The 18,388-nt window shown below is 36.4% G+C and overlaps 1 protein-coding gene across 7 annotated transcripts in view; it reads left to right on the top strand.

Annotated features, from left to right (window-relative positions):
• The window catches only part of SLC4A10 (solute carrier family 4 member 10), a 177,004-nt gene that overhangs the window by 96,923 nt on the left and 61,693 nt on the right, over positions 1-18,388 (top strand). For all 7 annotated transcript variants that reach the window (XM_087949855.1, XM_087949852.1, XM_087949851.1 and 4 more), the window contains 2 exons: positions 8,280-8,418; positions 12,548-12,708. In XM_087949855.1, the coding sequence (XP_087805981.1) occupies positions 8,280-8,418; positions 12,548-12,708 (300 nt within the window). The remainder of the gene's footprint in view (positions 1-8,279; positions 8,419-12,547; positions 12,709-18,388) is intronic.

The raw sequence follows: 18,388 nt of genomic DNA, 5'->3' as shown, positions 1-18,388 counted from the left end.
AGTTGTTTATGCTAGCAAAACTCTTCAGAGATGTGGATATTTTGGCACACTCAAACACACTCTGCTTTTTACTTAATCCTCTTTCATGAATTTATGTTAAGCTCTCTTTCATAATCAAAAATCTACGTCATTTGGGAGCCGGGCTACAGAGTAGTCTTTTTAAAAATATTTAATTGCTATTGGCTACTACATCATAACAAAGTTTTGCCTTGAAGAATGTTGACTTGAAAAATAGTATTCCAAAATTTTCAGATGTATTTATCTATGGAGGGGTTTTTTTTTTCATATGGAGTGTGCATGCGCACAGCTTTTACACATGAAATGTCATGCTGAAAAAGGACATCAAGGTCTCTGCATCCATTTTGACAGCAGCATTACTCATCAAGATCAGTTGTAGAGATAAATAACGAGACATTAGGCATTGTAGTGTTTTATGTACTGAAGAGAGCTTTGCGCTTAGAGAAAGCTGACAACATGGTTACAATCCTTTCTTATCAATTGCTGAAAGACAATGTCTATTTATAAAGACCCATAATTCATTTTTTATTTTCATGTCTCATCTCATTATATCAAATTAATTAAGACAAGAAAAAGTATGCGGAATGCACTCTATTCTCAGCCTTCTCAGATAAACTAGACAGGAAACTGGACTAGATGAACTAATAGTACTTTATTGAAAGGCTACATTAGCAATAGCACTTAAACTTATATACCCCTTCACAGTGTTTTATAGCCCTCTCTAAGCAGTCAGCATATTGCCCTCAATAATCTGGGTCCTCATTTTACCTACCTTGGAAGGATGGAAGGATGAGTCAACCTTGAGCTAGTGGGAATCAAACTGCTGGCTGTGAGCAGAATTAGCCTGCAATACTGCATTCTAACCACTGCACCACCACGACTCTTAACATTAACAGAATCTTGCAAGTCTGAAAGGACAAACTTCCCACCTCCAAACTGATGATGTATTTGACTCTGCCCTTGGCTCAGCCTGGTCATCTCCTACAGCTGTTTTGAAATCATAATGTTCAACTCCCCTTATCCATAACAAGAAAATCCTGACTCAGATTGTGCCTTCTCATTTTAAGAACACTAACAGTGACACAAATATCTTTTTGTCTTGACCTTCAATTATATATTTTCATTTAAAAAAAGAGACCCCAAACTGCCATCATACATTAGTATCCATGTATACATTTAGGGTTTGGGGAAATAACCTAGTACAAAAGGGGGAAAAAAAAATCTTCTTTCCAAATGACCTGGAAATACTCAAGGTTCTGACAATGTTAAGCAAGTATGAACTACTTCCCTGTGTAAAAGAAGCTTCCGAGACACTTTGAAAGTCTTCCTAAAAGGAATAGGATAAATGTGTGATGAATTTGATAATACATGGCTCAACTTGACATGGCTGGGTGTTTGTTTTTGAAAGAACATTTTCAAAGGTTAGAGAGGAACCCTAACTAATATGTGTTTTAAATACCTGTTTTATAACTGTCACCTTGGTAACACCAATTGAAAAAATATTATGAAATTTTCAGCTGAAGCTGTTAAAACTTTCAGCATATAAGGAGTTGGGCATATAGCTATTAAAGCATTGTTCAGCTTTTAAAATGACATTTTTAAAGCCCTGGCTGTTGTCAGCTTGGAAGATTTCTAACTAATTCATGCTCCCCTCACAATCTGCATCAAGCTAGATTTATAGACCTGCTCAGAGCAGAAGTGGAGGAAGCCATTCTCATCCCAATATTCCTTTGTGCTTTGGAAATGGACAAGCTCTGAAGAGGATTTTGACTTGCATAAGCTCTCTGTTCAATCGTGGATTTTGCATTATGCAGGTTTCCATCAACTGTGAAAAAAATTCTTGTTCAAGTAAGTGTGACTAGAGTCGTAATTTTTGCTGTCCAACATGGTTGGTTGGAGATCAAGCAAACAGACCAGGTGTTCATGTAGATTTTAGGTAAAACCAGGTCCTATGGTCAAGACTTTCTTATATGTTAAGTAAAATATCTGTTAAGGTACAGTAGAATTTAAGGAGTTTTTCCCTTTGATTTTGTTCCATTCTTTATTTCATTCAGAGATGCTTGCTTAGGAAGTTCATAGTGCTGCTCCAAAGCAAAACAATATGTGCTGAGTGCAAAACTGGAAATAAACTTGTGCAATACATACGTATAATCGAAAAGAGAGTAAGTTTAACTGAGCAATAAATAATAGATTTCACAGACTTTTCTAGCGTGCCGTATGCTTCTTAAGGAGCTGTTCTTGAAAAAGAGAGCGGGAAAAAACCCTGTCCTCATGTTGGTTTGATTTTCTGAACCTGATTATTTTTTTGATAGTTTTGAGACCCCTCCAAAAAAGTTCACAGAATATATATCAGTAATATTTTTGTGCTATACACAGATTCACGGGTAAAATATTTCATCTGAAGTTTTTCCATACCTTTCTTAAGGTGTTCTGTCTTTTTAAGATGCTTCGTGAAAATAGCAGTCCATATTCCCATTTTATCCTTCATGATACTTTTGGCTTGAACAACTTAAAGAGCTTAACAACACAGATATTCATTTGGCTCTGGATTTTATAGCAGGCTAGACTTTATTCCTCAGGCTTATTTAAAATATGGCTCTAGGGAGTCCATAGAAGAAGAGCTATTTGTGTATGATTAAAAATTCAGCGTAACCTATTTTAAACTCATAATAATTGGGTCCTTGTTTGTAACTTCCCCTGTTCTTTCTTCGGAATCCTCTGTGCACATTTCATTTGTAAGTAAGTAAGTAATTTTATTGATTTAAATCTGTGTCCTTAATCGGTTTTCATTTCCACAGTAAGATGTAATCAGTGTGCTGGAATATTAGTGCTTTTAGCAGTATTTTTTATGAACTGTCATCACGCTTATTTTATACCTCCTTTTTTACTATTATTTTTACTTTATTGTCACAGTCAGTGTTATTTACATTTATTTTCTTTCTCTGCCTATGCATGTACAATAATAGTACTTGCTAACTGAAAAATCACAATTTCATGCAGATGACAAAGTATATACAAATTTATAAAAGCTTGGGATATTATAAGTATTCTACTTCTTATCAAGCTCTTTAGGATGATTTTGTTGTCAGTGTTATAGGCCAGGGAAAGGGTGTTTTTTTTTCTGGTCAGGGACAACATTTTATTTTTTAATCAAAGAGATAGGTAGGGAACTGCAGAGACATATTTGGGATCCTATGAAGTTACTAGGAGACACAGCATCCTTTGCTAGCTTTTTGTTTTGAAACAATTTGTGGGAATTAGTTCAAAATAAAACATAGAGATTCATGGAAACTTAAAATATCTATTCTGCACCTCTTGAAAGAAAAAAAATATTGAATACCTATAGAGCACTTAGGGTGCTTTAGGTGCCATAGAATGGAGTTGAGAGGCATTCATACTGATAGTACACTAAAATAGTTATTGTTGTGGGAACTAATAGAAACTGAGGCAAAATGGTAGTTAGGGGTTTGGCAGCATCATCGGAATGAAATGATACCTTGGTGTCAGCTCTTCAGGGTAGACCAAACTAGAAATCTAGTAACATGTAGATCGGAACTACTTTTATTGTAAAGCTATAGTAACAGAAACTTGCATGTCTGAATACACACACCCTTTATCTTCATGTGAAACTTGAGAGAGGCTAGTCTGAGAAGTTTACTTATGATATTTTCTTGGGCACTTTTTTTTCTGACTCTTGCCTTGGTAGTGTTATGGCTCACAGTAGTCCATCTTCTTCTTGTCCTTCAAGGCCATTCCCTCTGTCCTCCATATATTCTGTTCCTTTCCCTTGAAGATTCCTCCAAGAGGTGCAAGGTCAGCATCTGCTCTCAACTGAGTTCATGCCCATGCTGGATTTAGTCTTTGTATAGATCAGTTTTATGACGGTCTTTGGCATAGGATTTTGCAATCCAGGTGGTCCTCCAGTTACAACTGTTTGTTCAGCCACTATTTAAACTTGTGATGACTGAACAAAGGGGACAGTGACTGATCCTTGGAGTTCCAGTTGTTGCAACATCCCTACAATCACGTGAAGGTGATTTCCAATGTTCCCTGCCAGTTTCCCACAAGCAAATTCAATGGGAAAGCCAGCAGGAAGCCTTAATGTGAGGTCCTTACTTAACGACTCACATGGTTTTCACTTAACAATGGTAGCGGGTATTTCTGGAAAGGCTGTCAGCAAGTGATGTGGTCACATGAGACCTGTCCGTCTGCCATCTTAACCTGAAGACTACCTGTAGTACACCATGGTTGTCCATTTGTAATTGTTGTTGCAGTCGAAAAGTGTATCCATCTTTATTTTTGCCATCTCAAGCTAGTTCTTTCCTCCCAATTCTGTCCTGACAAACTAATTGACTAATTGGCAGCTGGAAAATTAGGTCTCCCATCACCTTGCAGTAAAGCCATGCCGTAAGAATGCACCACCATTGCAGCTGAAAACCCTTGATTGCTGCTTTGCCTTGAATAAAGAATGGCTCTTGTGCAATTAGGACAATCTTGTCCACGGTGAAGCAGAGTGGCAGAAACAGCAGCCATCATTTTGTGTTTCCCACAAATGCAGATTCTATTCAGAGTGTAATGATCGAAAATATCCTTCTCTCTTGAGACTGCTGAGAAGAAGCAACAACCCTTTTGGTGTTGAGATAACAAAGAACACTGTAAATATTGCCTGGACATAATTTGTTATTTAATACTTCAGAGGCAACACAACTAGGAGCTTTCCCTCCGTAACACAACATTCTGTCTATCTTGCATTAACACAAGCTTTGGTGCATTCACCTGTTAAAATCTGGAACAAGCTTCAAGGATCATTTACATGCTCTCCTATTCATTCAGAGATTTCATTTGAGCCAATTTGACATCCTGGTTAAAAGGCAGGTCTAGAAAGCAGGAGACTATGAATTCTAGGCTGCAAAGTCAGCTGAGTGACTTTGGACCAATTGCTCTCTCTCAGCCCAATTTCTCCTCATAGGTTTGTTGTGGAGGCAGGAGTATCAGATACGTTTAGTTGCTTTGTGTTATCTAAAATTTAATAATTATTCCAACAACAATGATAGGGAACTATACTACTTTTGCATAAACATTTCTTAACAACGAAGTATGACAGCAGAAAACATTACTGTCTGAGCAGACATCTAGTTTTGTACAGAATTTTACTTTCTTCTTTTATTTTCACCCCATGGCTGTTTTTATGTCTGTTTGTCTATAGAGCACATTTGACAGGTTTGTTCATTTATAGAGCTTGCAGTAAACCATTAGCCAGTCTGTGGTTGCTGTTTTGGCTAATAGCTAAGCTCAGAGAACTGTTAGTCAATTAGTGCTCACTTAAAAACTCAACTGACAACTAGTTTGGTGTAATGGTTAAGGCATCAGTCTAGAACAGGGGTCCCCAATGCTCGGTCTGTGGACTGGCCCTGGCCCGTGGCATGCCAGTAACTGGGCCATGCAAACAAGAGAAGTCTCATCTGCAGGATGCAGGCAGCAAATGAAACAACACCCTCTCCAGTCCGTGGAAAAACCTTTCTCCACGGGACCGGTCTCTGGTGCCCAAAAGGTTGGAGGCCTCTGGTCTAGAAACCAAGAGATTGTGAGTTCTACAGTAGTCTCACTTTAGGCATGAAGTCAATTGGGTGATTTTGGGCCAATCACTTTCTCTCATCCCTAGGAAGGAGGCAAGGACAAACCTTGCCAAGAAAACTGCAAGAATGTGTCCAGCCAATCTCCAGGAGTTTCGTAGGTACAAATAATAACAATACAAGCTCAATTAGTAGTTCACAACCAAGTGGCTCATCCTACCCACTCAAGAGCCATGCCTAAAACACATTTACCCTTTGCACAAATATAAAAGAGAATGAATTTCTAGCATTCCCCCCCCCTCCCTGTTTTTGTGCCTGTTGTGGTGGCAAAACTCTGCTACCTTCCAAATGCCTGGCACGCTGGCATGTTCTCCATTCGGCTCCTTGACTTAATCAGGTCAGCATGGAGCTACAGCAGGATCCCAGGAAGTGGGAGGTAGGGTGAGTCAAAAATCCCCTATAATGAAGGCCCAGACCGCCCCTTCAAACACAAGGCAGTGAGACATTGCTCTTTTATGAAGAGTCTTTCTCTGCCAAGGAACGTTTCATGGAGATAGGCCAACACTGCTCACACAGTTCATTCTACTTCTTGTGTAGAAGTCCTTCAGTTCATGACTTTCTCCAAAACAAAAACAATTGCTTTAAAGGAAAACTTAGTTACTTGTCTACTGCTTATATCTTCAATGCATTTAATTCCTTTTTTAAAAAAGTTGTTTTTATTTTTAACAACAAACATAAACAAACACAAACCATAAAACATTAAATAAAATCTTATTTCCATTGTACAGTGTGTTGGTTGGTACATATCTCTTGTGCACAATATCAACAGCCATTCCCTCCTAATTTTATATTAAAGTTCATAATGTATAAGGCTACTATCTGCATAAAATCATATTATTGTCAAATCATTATTAGACTGTAATTGCAAATTCGCATCATCCTTTTCGAGCAAATCTCAACTGTTATAAAGCTTAGTTCAAAATATCCATTTCACAATAATCAATTATAACATATCATTACATTGTATTATCTTAACTATTATGTTATATTTGTATTATAGTATATTTTATTTCTCTATTTTCTTATCTAGCCATTGATAAAATAAATCCCATATTTTTATAATACTCTTTTACTTCTTGCTCTCTGATAGCAAATGTCAATCTACTCATTTCTGCACATTTCATTATTTTCTTTATCACCTCCTCTTCTATTGGGATTTTTTCATTTTTCCAGTTTTGCGCAAATACCATTCTAGCTGCTGTCAAAACATTAATAATCAAATATATCAATTCTCTACTGTATCCTTCAGGCATGATACCCAATAAAAATATCTCAGGTTTCAAGTCTATATGCTGTTTTGTCATTTTTTCCAGCCATGTATGAATTTAAGTCCAGTATCTTTTGGCTTCCACACACGTCCACCACATATGGTAATATGATCCAGGTATCTGATGACATTTGCAACAGCTTTAATGCGTTTAATTCCTATTGGCATTATATTTTTTTGATGTCTACTGCTTCTAAAAACAAGAAACCTATCAATTTTAAAACCAAACCAACTCAGAAACCTTGAAGAAAAGAACCAGTATCTAAAAGAAACAACAGGAAGTATATAGGAAGTATAACCCAACAGGAAGTATAACCCAGAAGCAAATACGGATTTTCAAACTAGATATCCGTGTAGTGTCATATCTATAACCCTCAAAGCTTTACATGCCTCTTCCTTTTCTTCAGGGATGTATAAAACTCGCCCAGGACTATGCTGAATTTCCTCTGGAAATTAATCCTCTGGAAAGTAAATCCTTTGAATCAGAAGTAGGTCCAAGTATTTGAACATGGTGTTGCAAATGGAACAGATTTTGGGGGGGCTGAATCACAATGGACCACTTCAGACTGCCTCCAATTCACCAAATCACCAAATAATCCCCATAACAAGATCCAGAAGAACTTTAAGATAATCCAGAGAGAAAGGAATATTCCACCGAATATTTTTTTCCTAGTCATGAATTTTGCCTATCCTTAGTTTATTCTTGTTGGACACCCACACATTCATTTCCTTTTTAAAGCAAATGTGATTACATTTATTCAATGTCATGTTTAAATTCATCTTACATTTATAGTGAACATTTAGTTTCCTCTCCCCAGTGGAAAAATAAAAAGAATTCAGGAACATTCCTAAGGGAATTTTTAATAGGGGCTACATCTACTTTAACCATTTTTATCTACAGCAGGGATAGGCATCAATATGACCATTGACATTTCCTCTGCACTAGCCAGGCTCTGTCCAATCTATAAGTGCTAGAGGTATTTTATGGAAATCATTAATAAAATGGTGTGGGGATAGAGGTTGGTCTAGTGCTCTGTTTGGAAATACCTACTCTGAAAAGAAAAGAGGTGATCTGGGATGGTGGACGGGATGGTACAAGAAAGCATATCCTTATCTTTTACTAAAGGGGTATTTTTCTTTTATGTTACTAACTTATCAACTGACAAATCTCCTACACATGGCAGCCATTTTGTGAATGAATGAATATTTTTGAAATTTCACATTGGTCCTCTATCATATAATGTTTGTCTACGATGATGTATATAATGTTTCCCTCAAATCATAATGCTGGCTATTCAGCTGCTTTGGTAAAGTCATGCCATCTGATTAACTTTCTTAGTACTGCTCTTTTTCCTCTCTAGATACTCCTTCACAGAGGGTGCAGTTTATTCTCGGAACAGAAGATGACGATGAGGAGCACATCCCACATGATTTATTCACTGAGCTTGATGAACTTTGCTTGCGAGAAGGAGAAGATGCAGAATGGAGGGAGACTGCCAGGTAAATTAGATTTTTTTTCTCCTTCCTTAAGCAATGGCCCATTGCTTAAGACCCAGTGAATATCAGCAGAAAAAACATATATCTATTTAAATTTAGCAATAGCACTTAGACTTGTATAGCACTTTACAATGCTTTACAGCCCTCTCTAAGCGGTTTACAGACTCAATATATTGCCCCCAACAATCTGGATCCTCATTTTAATGACCTTGGAAGGCTGGAAGGCTGAGACAACCTTAACCCGGTCAGGATCAAAGGAATCGAACTCCTGGCAGTGGCAGTATGTTAACCTACAATATTGCATTCTAAACACTGCACCACCACTCTTGGCTCTCGAAGTCAAACATATAGTTTAAATTTGTGTAGAGTTAGAGTTGTTGGACCATTCTGTTTTCTTCAAAACCAGGATTTAACTTTTTGTCATTATAACTGGTTACTCAGTCAGCAAGATGTTTAGGTTGAATTTGGGATTTTTATCCATTTGTTGAGTCCTTCCCAAGAACCTGGGATAGGCAGTGGGCATTGTTTGATAGTGTTAAAGGTTTTGTTGTGGAATGTAAGCTTCTAGGGCAGGGGTGGGCAAACTACGGCCCGTGAGCCACATCCGGCCCGTTGGTCTTTTTAATCCGGCCCGCCGAAGATTGGTACAGAATTAAGGTTTGATGTGAATGATTGAATGATTGCATTCATTTGATTTTGACTTGTAATGACAGGCATTTCGACACCAGGTGGCGCATTAGGCGCAGTGACTTGATTTTGCGGAGATTTTGCAGTTTTTTTTATATGTATCGTATCTTGTGCTGACCCGGCCCGTCTGTCAAATTTTAAAAGTCAATGAGGCCCCTGAGCCAAAAAGTTTGCCTACCCCTGTTCTAGGGCCTATAGTTGACTGGGTTGTGAGGCTCATCTACCTCTGAGGATGATGAGAGCTATGTCAAAATTTCAACCATAATGGACACGTCTGATCAGAGAAGTCAGGCAAAGAGTGCTTTTCTCATAAACAATATGGTGAGGAAAGAAAGGCACATCCATTTTGGGAAGGTTTAATAGCATGAAATATCCATGAAAAAGACACAAATGCTTTATTATGTACACAAGAATGTGAAATCATAGCTGCCAGTTCTTTAGTTGGTTCTGACTTCATGCCCATCTATTTATGTATTATCATGGTTGGTCATGTAGTCTGTCTAACTAGTCCTTTAATAATATTAAAGATTTTCAGGATGTAAGCTGTTCCAAGTAAAGCTGCCTTTTGCAATTGACTGATGGCAGTATTGTCAATGCTGATGGTGTTCAAGTGATGCTCCAGAGATTTTGTGGTTGCACCCTAGATGCCTATTATTATTGGTACTGTCTTTGCTTTCTATTGCCAAAGTTGTTCTAGTTTTATTTGCAGGTCTTTGCATTTTGTAATTTTCCCTAGTTCTTTCATTTCTATTCTGCTGATTCCAGGTACTGTCACATCCAATCTCCAGACTTTTATGTCTTTCTTATCGACAGTTAAATCTGGGGTGTTATATGGTAGGAGTTTGTGTGTTTGATGTCTAAAGTCTCAGAGTAGTGTAGGTTTTTCATTTTTATTAGAATGTCTATTTTATGGGCCTACCAGTTCTGTTTGTAGGCAAATGGTATTTCTTGCATATCTTCCAATGCAGGATCGTTGTTACTTTGTCATGCCATTGCTTGTAGTCAGTCTGTGTGATGTTCTTGCAGCAGCTAACTAGATGGTCTACTATTTCTTCAGCTTCTTTACAGAGGCGGCACTTGCTTTCTGTTGCTGTCTTCTCAATTATGACTTTGTATGCATTTTTAAAGTCTTGGTCTTGTGCAATCAGAATAAGCCCCTCTGTCTCTTTTTTTCAATTTCCTGCTTTTAACCATTGCCAAGTTATTATCTGCTTTGCCTTTTTTTAACGTATTGGCCATGTAATATTCTCTTTTCTATTCTTCTGTTGGTTTTTCTTGTAGGCCATTTGGTCTTTCCAGCATTCAGTAAGCCTGCCTGGTGTAATGTTGTAAATATACTAGACAGTTGAAGAAGCAAAAAGGGCAACTGTCCTTCAAATATTCTTCTAATGCCCTTTTTTCTCTCCTTCAACTCCGTGGTATATTTGCAATATTCTATGTCCATTTATGCTCCTTGGTAACTAGAGTCTGTCAATGTTCCTGTGTGGATGAAGGACATGATCCATTGTCATTATTTTTCTGGTCTTCCTATCCAGGATTTTTAGTTCTACTTGAATCCAATCACTATTCCAGCTATGAATCTAATGAATCTAATGAATTACCCAGGTGTTAATTGACTTGATAGTGTTTCCTTCCACTGAGTTTTAGACTTGCTTCAAGCAAAAATCATGCAGTTCATCTTCTCCTGGTGCTGACCAATTCTTAATCTTCCTTGCCCTTTTCTTCATGTTTACTGCTGTTTATTAAAAGTTCTTTCATTTCCATTTTTATTTGTATCTACCTTATTTATCCATGTTGCATTCTTTCTGTATTTCTTTGGGCTGTCCCATAGCTGTGCTCAGAAGTGCGCTGTTTTTGAGGTGGCAAGTGGTTTATTCAGTGGTGCGATTCAACCGGTGTAACAACCGGTTCGGTGAGCACGCGCTTTGCATAGCCCCACTTCCTAGCTCTGGTAGCTTTAGGACATTGTACAATGTAATTATCAAGTGTTCTGTCTTCAGTTGGCCAGGTCATGACTCTGTAACATAATATCATATTCAGAGATATAATCCATGGAAGAACTATCCTACACTTTGAATGCCATCCAGCAATGTTCCAGGAAAGTATGTTAGTTTCTGGTGTGTACTTTGTAGTAGTTTATGGATGGTGTATACTTTGTAGTAGTTTATGGATGCTAAAAAGTATGTTGAGGAGTATATCTTAAATGAGTCTTTCAGTGCAGGTGAAAACTATCCACAGTACACTATTTGATTACATTCTTGTGTTTTATTTGATCAATTCTTGTTTCATCTTCCTGAATCTCCAAGAATGTATTTATCCTATCCTAAATCTACATGCAACACAGAGGTGGTATTCTGCAGGTTCTGAATCAGCTCTGGAGAACCGGTAGTAGAAATTTTGAGTAGTTAGGAGAACCGGCAAATGCCACCTCTGACTGGCCCCGCCCCCATCTATTCTCTGCCTCCCGAGTCCCAGCTGATCTGCTGGGTCTTCTTTTGCTGCCCTGCACAGGAGAACAGAGCTGAAAAGCAGATTAGTGGGGTGGGGAGGGAATTGGATTTTGCAGTAACTTTCCCCCAAGAGTAGGGAGGGAATGGGGATTTTACAGTATCCTTCCCCTGCCACGCCCACCAAGCCATGCCCATCAAGCCACACCATGCCCATCAAGCCATGCCCACAGAACCAGTAGCAAATTTTTTTGAATCCCACCACTGATGCAACAGTATAAGACAATCATAAGAAGAGCCACAAACAAACAGAAAAAAAAATCTGTTGATTCTGAGTTGGGTAAAGATGGTGTGGAAATGGTCTGGAATCCAATTGTTGAGTAGATGAGGTTAGGGAGAAACCACTGAAATTGTCTATGTGGATCAAAATTCATCAGTCCAATTTTTTTTAGAAAGTCTTAAAAAGGAATATTTTTCATCATTGCTTTCCATGCTTTAAATGAAAAATTCCATAGGATGTCCAGCATAGTAATTGTTTAGCAAGAATGCCAAAAGCTGCTCTCAAAATTCTAGTACATTCTTAGCTGAAAGGATAAGTGGAAATAAAGTAATAGGCTTTTATCATATTATTAAAGTAGCATAGTGATTTCTGACAATTATGTACCTTTTTTCTTGTCACTGCTACATATACAATCTTGGAAATCCTTGTACTACAGAATTCATGACATTATAGCAGTATTATAATTTTCTCATCTTAATACAAACTGAATCAAAAATTCAGAAACAAAGATGGATTAGTGGTAATCTCCTGTTCATAGGAGGCTATCTGATCCCACAAACTGAAAACCTAGAAAGATGGTTTTGACAATTCCTTTTTCTCTCATATCTCTTCCCATACTATATTCTATTTACTCTTTGTGGATTATTTTCTATGTTTGGTTATCATATGGCTTACTTTTCAGCTGAGGAAATCTGACTAAAATGTTTTGTTTACCTAGGTGGTTGAAGTTTGAAGAAGATGTTGAAGATGGCGGTGAGAGGTGGAGTAAGCCATATGTTGCTACTTTGTCACTTCATAGCTTGTTTGAATTGAGAAGTTGTATCCTTAATGGCACAGTCTTACTAGACATGAGAGCAAATTCTTTAGAAGAAATTGCAGGTGAGTTGTTTATTTATTTAATCTTTTAATATAACCTTATCCGCTCAGAAATCTCTCTCAGCATATTAGGGTGAGATAGCAAACTTTTTAAAACTTTAGACTAAAGGCTCCAACATTATTGCATGCATTTTTAGCACGTTATATATATTACATAGCACTGATATTGCACTTTACATTATTTTCTCCAAGGCAGGAAGGTATTTGTTGTGGATTTAGAGCAATAACAATTAACAGAAAAGTTCTGTTTGGATGAGGTTGTCCTTGAAAGAAATATACCATTTAACAGAATAATAAGGGAATATAATAGTACGTAATGGAAAGTAATTACTAATAATACTAAGGGAATCAGATGGGATGCTGAAGAAGGACCCAGTTTTGTATTCAGCTACACAAAGCTTCAATAGTAAGGCCCAAAATATCAGTGTTAATATCTGTATGTTGTAAAGAAATAAAATAATAGAAATTTCCAAACTCATGGTGGTAATATTTTAAATTAATGAAAGACAATTGAAATGTTCAAAAGAAAATGTTTTTACAGGTAACAGTAACATGCTATGAATGCATTTCCTGTATACTCCATAAATTGCTGAAATAGCATTTAGTTGGTTTGAAAAGCTGAAACTTGCACTTTAACACTATTGTTAATCATTCAACTTTATATTGTGTAATGAAGGAAATATGAAGCTTATTATTTCTAGGTTGCTTTAGTTATTAAATAGGAAAATGTGTTTCAATAAATACATAGTGTATTCAGAACTAAGAGTTTCATAGCTCAGCCAAATCTATTCCATGACTCTAAGTAGACTATTAGCTCTCTCTGTCAGTTTTTCTGGAAATCATTATTTTCTGACAGTAAAAAAAAATCTACAAATATTTCCATAATACCAAATATTTCTGTAATCTTCCCTCTAATATTTTTATCTGACTATCTCTGATATCTGGGAGGATTTTTGTATGTATACAATTTCTCAGTTGTTTATTTTGTTCCTCTCTCTTTCTTTTATATAGAATTTTTCCAAACTGTGCTCATTTTTATTTGATTCTTTTTTTTAGTTAGGTAATATATAAAGTGTACATTAGGTGGACTTTATAACCTATCACAACAGATTTTGTTTTGCTGGATGATACCATTTTGTTTGCAAATAAATCAGTGAAAGATTTCTTTTACATTCTAATTGAGAAGTGAGTTTTATTGAGGTCAATGGGACTTACTGCTAGGTAAGTGAATATAGGAATGCAACCAATAATAAACTGGTAAAATAAATTAACAATTAAACATAACTTCCATTTTGAGTAATAAACATTTGTTATCAAATGAAAAATTACTTGACAAAATTTATCTGCAAAGCTGTTAGAAGAGATTTCTCACACTATAAGTGAGACTTAACCATTGCTGGTTAGAAGTCTATCCCTGTATAAGGTCCAATTTCTGTTTTGAATAATTCTATTATTAGATCATGGTGATTTTCATGTTAAGGAATCAAATCTTCATTTTTATTAAAATTCATTTTTATTTAAGTGGGGATAAAAAAATAAGAGATAGTGATATGTGTTAGGGTTGAAGCAGGCAACGTGGGAACCAATGATTCTCATGCAAGACTGAACCATTATATAAACAGATACAGTCTTATCTTGACTGTCTGGCTGAGGGAATTACCCGAAAGTCCACTAATTCTAAAGAACTGGAAGAAAAGTCTGGTATCTGGAGACTATGAAGATCTGAACAGGACAAAATAAGAGCAAAATAAGTACAGATGAAATCCTGCTAAAATAAATTGCTAATAAATAATCCTGCTAAAAATAAATTGCTAATCTAACAGTGACTAGGAAAGACTTCACCCAGCTTTAGCAGGTGTACCAGTTACATCTCTACCTGGACAAGACTCCCTGATTACCACTCACTCAGACTACTATTAGGTGCTCTACATAGGGTTGCCTTTGGTGACCGGGAAGCTACAGGTTGTACAATGTAAACTCCAGGATATTTCAGGTATAACTTTCCAAAATTGAACCTGCTTATTCAGTCTGGCAATTGCAAGAGGGCCTGTTGTGGGATTGTCCCTTCCCTTCACAAAGTGCACCGAGCCTAGATTAGGCAACAAACTTTCTCTGCAGTGTCCTTGATGTTAAAGAATAAATTTTCCTGGAATATTGGTAGCCCCAACCTTGTTTGTTTTTCATAAATAACAACGTTGTGCTTTCATTTATTGGTCACCTAGACGCTTTATGTTTACTTGGCTTTTAATAATTTTAAGTCTTTGTACTGGGTTTTAGTGTCTTATTGTTTACTTTTTTTGTACCCAGCCCAAAATCAGACAGGATGGGGGCAGGTTATAAATATAATTAAATAGATCAAACAAATAAATACATCTTGGATTTACATTCTGACGCAACCTTAGGTATATGATTTTGATTCTGCAGGAATCAGATCTTCTGAGCACACAGTACGTGAGTTTGTTCACATCTGCAATTTAGAAACTTTAGCTTAGATAGCAATATATAAGTTTACAAAGCTGCTGTTCTCATCTAGTTGGACTTTTGGACAATCAACATTTATTGCTGGGCGCCATATGAAGTCTGACAATTTGCCTGTTTTGACATCTCTCTTAGCTTTTATAGCCATAAAGAAGCTGTTCTCTGCAAGTCTGAATTATAGCTTCGTATACAGCTGTTACAATTTACCGTTGCTAATGTTGAGTTCAGAGACCTACCACCAGCAGGATTGAGTATAGGAAGGTCTTGGCCTCTTAGACTACTTCCAAGTAGCTAGTGCCTAGTATCACTCAAGTATCTGCACTGAATGTCTTTTAACTGCCAAAATATTCTTAGTGGAATCCCTGCTGAAATATATGTAGGCTGCAATTCTTTAAAAGAAGAATATTATTGATCTTTTTTGCTGTAATTTCCTTGGCTGTTCAAACAATTTAATGTTAATACATTTATATGGCACCTTACTTTGCAGAAGGAGTTAATTTTTTTAACTAACATTTTAACTTTACTGTTTTAATGTTTTATATACTGTTTTATATTTCAGTGTTTTATTATATTCCACCCAGACTCACTCTTTGAGGGAGATGGGCAATTTAGAAGCAAGAAATATAAACAAACAAACAAATAAACCAACAAACCAACAAACAATTCAATTAAAATTAGAATGGGATAAATGAACAACTGCACTTTGTAAAGACTTTGAAAGTATGTCTAATCATATTAAAAAGCAATTCAAAGATATGACTATCTACATTTCAGAGATTGAACAGATAGCTAGCATTTTATAGCAATATATTGCTATAAAAATTAGAGTGATATTAGCATAATTTTAAAAAGTTTTGATGAACATGAAATTGGACTTGGCTGATGTTCAGCATAGAAACAGAAGGAACAATTTAAAGATTGGAGGCATTTGGGAGAATGCAGATAAGACTGACTTATTAGGATACCTTATTCCAAAAATTAATGTGCCAGAAATATAACTTACTGAGAAAGATGTGAAGTGTGCCCTTGGAATTTACAGACCTAGGCTCACAAGAATGCAAAACCCACAAGATGTTATTATAAGATGTCTTAATCTTGGGCCAGAAATAAGATTTATAAATGGCTCATTAGCTGAAGAAAATAAAACAGAGGGGAAGAAACTACATATCTTTTCCCGGATGTAAATCCAGCTACTTTACAAGGAAGGAGAGATTTCAAACTTTGTACTGAAGAGGTTTATAAAACAAGGAATAAGCTAATTGTCTTTAAACTTCAGATAAAAGAAAATTTCTTCTACTCTTTCCAAAGTGAACTGAGTTTTGACAGCCACGTGAATAATTATCAGAAGGTAAATTTGTATACTTGGAAAATGGCTGACTTACCCTGAGAATTTAAGTAATAAGTGCATAAGTGCACTAACATGCCTATTGTCCCTGTCATTGTATTTTTATTCTTTTATTCTTGTTCTCATTTTGCTTGACAAATTCCAATAAATAAATAAATAAATGGACTTGAAGAACATAGTAAAGAATTAGATTTTATGATTAAAAAAAAAAGAAGGGAAAGAAAAAATGTTAAAGGTTAGAATAAGTGTCTGAGAACAGTTAAGGAATAATAGGATGGATATAAAACAACCTATTTTATACAGTAGATAAAAGGCCCAAGCCTAGCTGGGATATGAATTAAGTCCTACATAACCTCTCCCCACACTTCCCCAGTGCTCCATTTTAGATTGAAATGAGGACTCTTCAACCTGCTATGAGACTTTTCACATCCAGTCAAGAGGGTCAGGGAGAACAATATTCTCTGGGAGAGATTAGATGGAAATTAGGGTAATGGAATGGAGAAGAGAGGGTTCAGGTGAAAGGGGGATGATTAAATTAAATAGTTTTTTTGAAATCTACTCCAACTTATCAAACAATCTGCTTGCTGTTGTAGCTGTTATTGCAATGCCTTATTTAGGGAAGCAAAATGTACATTGGAGAAATGTAAAGCAGAAACAACTGAATGTAAAATACAATAGTAACTTTAAATGTTAGGGGAATGGGAGAGTTGATTAAAAAGAACTAGAATTATAGAAGATATAGAAGAAGATCCAAGAGAAGAGAACATCTGTAAATGTTGAAAGCATACACATATTATTTTGGTAGGCATCAATCCTGGTCAAGGATAGATTACATTTATTAATGTATTAATGTAAATTTTGGCTGTTTTTGACTGTTTTTGGCTGTTTTGTAAATTAATTGTTCTGTCTACCTACCTACCCCAGAAGCTATTTTTTTTAAAATATACATACTTGCCATTAAATGCTGGGAAAAGCTTACATTACTTTGCTAGTACGTTTCAGAGAGCTATTTGGCTGGCTATAGATGAAATAGAAAGTAGAACCATATGATGCCATTTTGCATAGTCTTTTCTTAAACAGACACAAGCTATACTATTGGATTAGACTTTTTTTCCTGAAGTGACCTGATACACATATGCTCTTGAGACTCTTAAGTTGGGCATGAAAATGACAGTTGCTCATAAAAGTGTTGTTACATGACATGTCAGGTCAAAGAGTGTGGGGGAGAAGGCAGTCTTCTTATATTCTTCCTCCATGTGCTAATCCCACGAAAGATGTCAATGTGATTAAACAGAAAGCAGACTTCTTCCCTCTGTGTCAACACCTGCACGCTTGAAAGATTCTGCACATGTGTACTTGTCTGAGAGCCAAAACTTCATGTAATTGGATATTTTTTTGGGGGGGTTAATGAATATACAAATAAGATTCCTCTTGATAGACATCCATGCAGAATGCATGGACTTGACAATAGCACAACTTTGTGTTCTTCGAATCACATGATCTCTTTTATTTGAGAAAGATATAAAAGGATGACTGTCACATCATTACATGGCAAGCTGGTTTGTTCTGTAGACGTACATAATTAAGAATTGTGCCTTTTATTCTGAGTACCTGTGCCTTTTTTTCTCAAATAATCAAACACTTGACTAATCCCATCTGCTTTTGACATCTGCGTGCCCTTCTTGTTTCACGCATGAGTTTTCTTGGAAAAGTGGAATGGCTCAGAAAAAGGCTCATGAGCCATCCAAGGATTTTCAACAAAACCGTTGATGACTCACTCTGGCTATGTCAGAGGGGCTCTGTGACATTGTGTCTTCTAATGAATATGCAAACTCCTTGTGGTTTAATTAATGTTGATTC

The sequence above is a fragment of the Notechis scutatus genome, chromosome 1, assembly GCF_049901735.1.
Source record: "Notechis scutatus isolate UNSWTSFEM ecotype Mainland chromosome 1, rNotScu1.2, whole genome shotgun sequence".
Lineage (NCBI taxonomy): Eukaryota > Metazoa > Chordata > Lepidosauria > Squamata > Elapidae > Notechis > Notechis scutatus.
This window is presented reverse-complemented; position numbering and strand designations above follow the sequence as displayed.